This window comes from Hibiscus syriacus, unplaced genomic scaffold, assembly GCF_006381635.1.
Source record: "Hibiscus syriacus cultivar Baekdansim isolate YM2019G1 unplaced genomic scaffold, ASM638163v2 tig00002847_pilon, whole genome shotgun sequence".
Taxonomy (NCBI): domain Eukaryota; kingdom Viridiplantae; phylum Streptophyta; class Magnoliopsida; order Malvales; family Malvaceae; genus Hibiscus; species Hibiscus syriacus.
Window position 1 is genome coordinate 277084 of NW_024061949.1, and position 5735 is coordinate 282818.

At 36.3% G+C, this 5735-nt stretch overlaps 1 protein-coding gene across 1 annotated transcript; it reads left to right on the forward strand.

Moving 5' to 3' along the window:
- Positions 1-347: 347 nt before the first annotated feature.
- On the forward strand, positions 348-2875 carry LOC120160134 (cyclic dof factor 3-like). Its single transcript, XM_039170574.1, has 2 exons — positions 348-648; positions 1297-2875. Exons 1-2 carry the CDS (start codon positions 451-453, stop codon positions 2584-2586), a joined length of 1488 nt encoding a protein of 495 aa, XP_039026505.1. The 5' UTR covers positions 348-450; the 3' UTR covers positions 2587-2875.
- The last annotated feature ends 2860 nt before the right edge of the window (positions 2876-5735 follow it).

Sequence of the window (5735 nt, forward strand, 5' to 3'; positions counted from 1 at the left end):
TACAATAAAACATTAATATAGTTAATAACATTTATTAGTTTATTGAAAAATATATATTAATATTTTCTTTTAAAAAATGATAAAAGAAATAGTATCATGGCAGTAGCATCAAATATCAAAAGAGAGACACTTTTATCCTGGATTGACCAATGAGATAAGTCCACGTGATAAGAGCAGCCAAAAACAGTAGCCGGCAGCACAAACACAGGATGCAACCCTACAACCGAATCAAAAGAAAAAGCCAAGGAAAAAGAAATTCTCAAGGCCACAAGAACTTGTGGCTGAGAATCAAACCATGGTGATGTCGTGGCATCCACCTCTCATTTATACCCATCCTCAAAACCTCAACACGCTTGAATCCAATTTACCAAACCCCCAACACACACAAAAAAAAAATTATATATTGTTTTTTTTATTCTCTCTAGTGTTTCTTGTTTGGTTGTTAACAAAATGCAAGAAAATAAAGACCCCGGGATCACGTTGTTTGGTAAGAAGATTCGGTTTCCTGCTGGTGGAGCAGAGGTCTCTACTATCTCCGTCGATGAATTCGACAAGGCAGTAGTAGAGGATGAAGCGGGCTATGAATTTGATGACGGTGAACACGAAGAAGTAGAAGAAGGAGATGAAGTGAGAGAGAAAACAGAGCAGGTTGGTGGAATTCGATTGAACAATGAAGCTTCTTTTGATTTCTCTGGAGATTTTAAGGATTGCCCATTTCTTGAAATGGTGACAATATTATTGGGCCAATTTTACTTTTTTTTTCCTGGATTTTTCCCATTTTTGGTTTCCTACTTGTTTTGCTAGGATTAGAGCCTTTTCCTTTTGGATTTTTATCCCCCTCCCAAAAAAAATATTTGGAGCTTTGAAATTCTCTTGGAAACTGTAATTTTATACGTGAATTACTGTATTTATTTAACTTCCAGGCTGTTTTTACTGATCATGGGTTTGATTATTGAACTAGAAGATGATTAGTTCTGGGGAACCAGAAGAATATTATACTGGAAATTTTGAAGTCCTCCTTCTGCCAAATGTCTATATTTTACTTCCTTAATGGTTTTTAGCCAATCAATTTTTAAATATCTTGATAAGTTTTTAGCTTATTAATTGAATTGTTAAAAATTCCAAGAATTTTCACATAAAAAGGAGTGAGGGATGGTCTTCAAACCCTTAAATCATGTTTTTTTTACTTGTTTGTTTCTCGAGAAATTTGTCTGATTCTATTGATTCTCTGAGAATATTTTTGGTTTACAAGGCTTTGTTTCAAGTTTCTTATTGGGAAACCTTATTGAATTTCAGGATTCTTTAGCAGGGAAGGTTGCTGATACTGAACAAGATGATGACGTCCACGCTTCACATAGAGATGAATCGGAAAATAATCCGGAAGCATCGCTGGAGACTAATGTAAATCCGAAAACTCCGTCGATCGATGAAGAAAACGGAAAATCGAAGGTCGGAAAGACCGATAAAGAACGAAGTGATGGAACCAAGCCACAGGAGAAAACACTTAAAAAGCCTGATCAGATACTTCCATGCCCCCGCTGCAAGAGCATGGATACAAAGTTTTGCTACTTCAATAATTACAACATTAATCAGCCTCGTCATTTCTGCAAAGCCTGTCAAAGATACTGGACCGCCGGAGGTACGATGAGGAACGTACCGGTGGGAGCCGGTCGTCGTAAGAACAAGAACTCTGCTTCGCACTACCGACACATCTCAATGTCGGAGGTTCTTCAAGCTGCTCGAATAGATGCTCCTAATGCAGCACATCACCCTGCCTTGAAAAGCAATGGCAGGGTGCTTAGCTTCGGCCTAGATGCACCAATTTGTGATTCCATGGCTTCTGTCTTAAACCTTGGGGAGAAAAAGGTTCTGAATGGTACCCGAAACGGATTTCATGGCCTCGAAGAACAAAGGGTTTCTGTCGCAAACAGATGGGAAAACGGTGATGATTGCTCGAGTGGTTCTTCCATCACGGTTTCGAACTCGATGGAGGAAGGAGGTAGAAATTGCATTCAAGAAAATATGATGGGGAACATTAACGGCTTTCCTTCACCGGTCCCTTGCTTACCTGGTGTTCCTTGGCCTTATCCATGGAATTCCACGGTGCCTCCACCGGCATTTTGCCCGTCTGGATTTCCCATGTCGTTCTACCCTGCCTCAGCTTATTGGAACTGTGGGATTCCCGGCACTTGGAATGTTCCTTGGATGTCTCCTCAGTCATCTTCCAGTGCTTCGAACCAGAAGGTTCCAACTTCAGGTCCGAATCATCCGACGTTAGGGAAACATTCAAGGGAAGGGGACACAACAGCGGAATTAGATGATTCAGAAAAACACAAGCCAACTAAACAGAAAAACGGAAGCGTTTTGGTTCCAAAAACATTAAGAATCGATGATCCAAGTGAAGCAGCGAAAAGTTCGATATGGGCAACACTCGGGATCAAGAACGAATCACTAAGCGGGGGAGGGCTTTTCAAGGCCTTCAATTCCAAGAGTGATGGAAAGAATCACCTAGCTGAAGCATCACCAGTATTGAGAGCAAACCCTGCAGCCTTATCAAGATCCCTCAACTTCCATGAGAGCTCTTGAAAGCTAGGTGCTCCGTACAGGCCTTAAATACTTACAAACCACTTACCGGCGGTGTCTTGTCGGATCAGTTCAGGAGTTAGACGGCTTCCTTAGACAAAGACCGAAGACCGGCCTTTTCTTTTTCTCCTCAGTAGGATGAGAAGCTCAGGGAAAACTAATTCTCTTCATGTAACAGTAAAATAAACAGTTAGCATATGCCTTCTGATTTTTACTCGGTCTGCTCAGTTTGTATTCATGTATATATCTCTATATATGTAAAATACCATGACAGTATTGGAGAATTATCTTTTACACATTGAACTAAATTTTCATACTGAAGCAGTGGATGTCTTTTTTCTCGAACTTTCATCTTCTCCAAAGCAACTCGGTTTTTCTTTGAAGTATTCGTGTTTGATACCGATATGGCACATACGATTATCTAAATTCGACCGAACAAAAAAAAATCGAACACATCCGTATCAGATACCGCGAAAAGCCGAGGAAGTGCTAACAACCAATGGAAGAAACAGTGTATGCTATCATGGCACGGCAAAGAAATGGAGTTTTCGTTTTGAAGGACCACCTTTTTGTTGAAGATAAGCTTGAATATTTCATTCAAAGAAGAGACCAATAAGCTTTCCTTTTCACCAATGGAATCCAAACAACTTGCATAAAGAGAAGGCAAATTGCTTAGCTCCGAGTGTTCCCTGATAAATGTATTCCCCCCCCCCCAAAACCCCAAAACCAAAAAAATGCTCATTGATATGATTCACTTTGCTGCAGTGAGAAGCAAAATCATGTGTTGAGTAGATAAAAAAGGTGTTTTCGAGAGTCGGGTCGAGTCGAAACTCGATAACATACCCATGTTTTGTTCAAGCAGACGGATGTGGTCCATGCATCAGTAGCGTCAAGGTGGGAGGAAAAAAGGAAACGTTTAGATATTTTGTTGGGAAAGCAGGGGGAATAGACACCACATGGGAGTTTTAGCTTGGATTTTGGACCCCAAATCACTTTGCCATCAAATCGTTTTCTCTTCCTTTCCTTCTTTTACTTTTTCCGGGAAAGCAATCGCCCCATTGCTTTTCCTCCATTGACCTAATTTCAGTTTCTGTCGAGAGACGTTCACAACAACTTCAGTTTGGTTGGACATTATGTACCTGTGTTCCCAAACGGTTTACTTTGAATTTTTCGAGTCAAATTGTGTTAATAACATTCAAATTCAATTCGTATGTGACCGGGTTTACCAAGCATTTAAATGAAAAGAAAGACATTAATGTCAGTCCTAACTGTTTACCTGTCAATGTCCTAGGAAATGAAATGAAGAAGAAACCGTGTTAGTTCGAGTATTGCTGAATTCGACTCGATTCGAAAACTTTGAAATGGAGTTCGACTTGATTCGAAAACTCACGGGCCTAAAATTTTCATACTTGACTCGAACCCGAAAACATGAAATGAAGCTCGAAAAGGCTCGAAATAAAAAAAAAATCCAAATAACTATATTAAAACCTCAAACTCGAACCTAAACATTAAATACATAAAAATCTTATATTACATTTTTTTAAAATCAACACATAAATGTTAATATTATTAATAATTTATTTTTTAAAAAATAAAATCTTAATATATTATATTTTCGAGCTACTCACGAGCTTTTCGAGTCGAATATCAAGTAGCTCGTTTCGGCTCGTTAAGAACTCGAGTCAATCATGAACTTGAATCAGATCCATTCAAGTTGAGTATTTATTGAGCTTTGACCGACACGATCTCAAGTAGCTCGCGATCTGTCTCATCTCATTTACAGTCTTAGTATGTATATACATAATTATTTAAAGACAAATAGTCAAATATATTATATTAATACAAAAGTTGAATCCAATTTAGAAGTAAATGATTTGAACTTTTTAGTGTGAGTTTGGTTCACGGAATGTCTGTTTATATGCAGAGATTTTTTAGGTAGGGATTTATGTGCAAGGATTACTTCCCATTACAGACGTGCATATGATGACTATTTAACTATGTATTTATTGATTTATTTATACATACATTGTATTTTATCTTTATTTTTAATGTTTTTGACTGCCGGAGGTCTTCCACGGAAGTTCTCAACCTGACGTTGGGGGCAGCCTACTACCCTACTTCCCCCTTACCTCATTGGATATTGGGAATAGGGTTTTGTTGTTGTTGGTGGTGGTGTTATTAGTTCACGAAATGTAAGATTACGAGTGGGAATGTAAGATTACCAGTTGGAATGTAAGATTACCAGGGAATATGATTACTGAGAATGTTGTATTTTGTGTTTTGTTGGTTTAGCAGGAATGTAAGATTATCGTGTTTGGTTAAAGGAATAAAAGGTTATTGGAATGTATATTTGACCAAATTATCCTTATTATATATTTGTTTTTAACAAGTTGGAAAATATTTATATATTTTCTTTAAAAAATTTAAATTCATAAAATTTATATAATTTTTTTTTACAAAATTGAAAAATATAAAAAGGTTTAATTATAAAATTTTATTTTAACCCTGAACTTTATATAAAATTTTAATTATAGACTTTTTTTTTGTAAATCTAAAATAGTTTAAGGATAAATTTGTAATTTAACATTCGTAAAATTTTTATTATTCAATGACAGAAATAGGATATTTTTGAATTTTTTAAGGACATTTAAGTCCAAAACACCGGTAATTCAACAATACCTAAGGAATGAGAGGCAATGACATTCTTGATAATATACCTCAAAAAATCTACTATTGATAATATTACATTACCAGAAATAAAATTCCCGACTAACCAAACTGGAGAATATAGATTTCATAAAATCACACATTCTCCCATTCAAACGAAAGAATGTGAATTCTATTAAATCACACATTCCACATCCAAACGCCCCTATGAGTTTTGACAGATTTATGTCTTTATAAAATATCGTACTAAATTCATCACATCTATTAGTAATAAACAATAACCAACAAACCCATATGGCTCGGCCGAGTTGACTCCACATATTTCAAAGTTAATTTCGTAGGAAGGTATTCGTATTGTATACATATGTAATTACGTTATAATTAATCGTATTTAAATATTTTACATCTATATAAATTATAACATCGTCGATTACTCGTATTACATAAAATTTAAAATATATATGTCGTATTCATATGATATTTGA

Bases quoted from the DNA above. Each gene is read 5' to 3' on its own strand.
- LOC120160134 (XM_039170574.1), top strand. From the start codon at position 451: ATGCAAGAAAATAAAGACCCCGGGATCACGTTGTTTGGTAAGAAGATT. The intron at 649-1,296 runs GTTGGTGGAATT...ATTGAATTTCAG, and splicing joins TGAGAGAGAAAACAGAGCAG to GATTCTTTAGCAGGGAAGGT.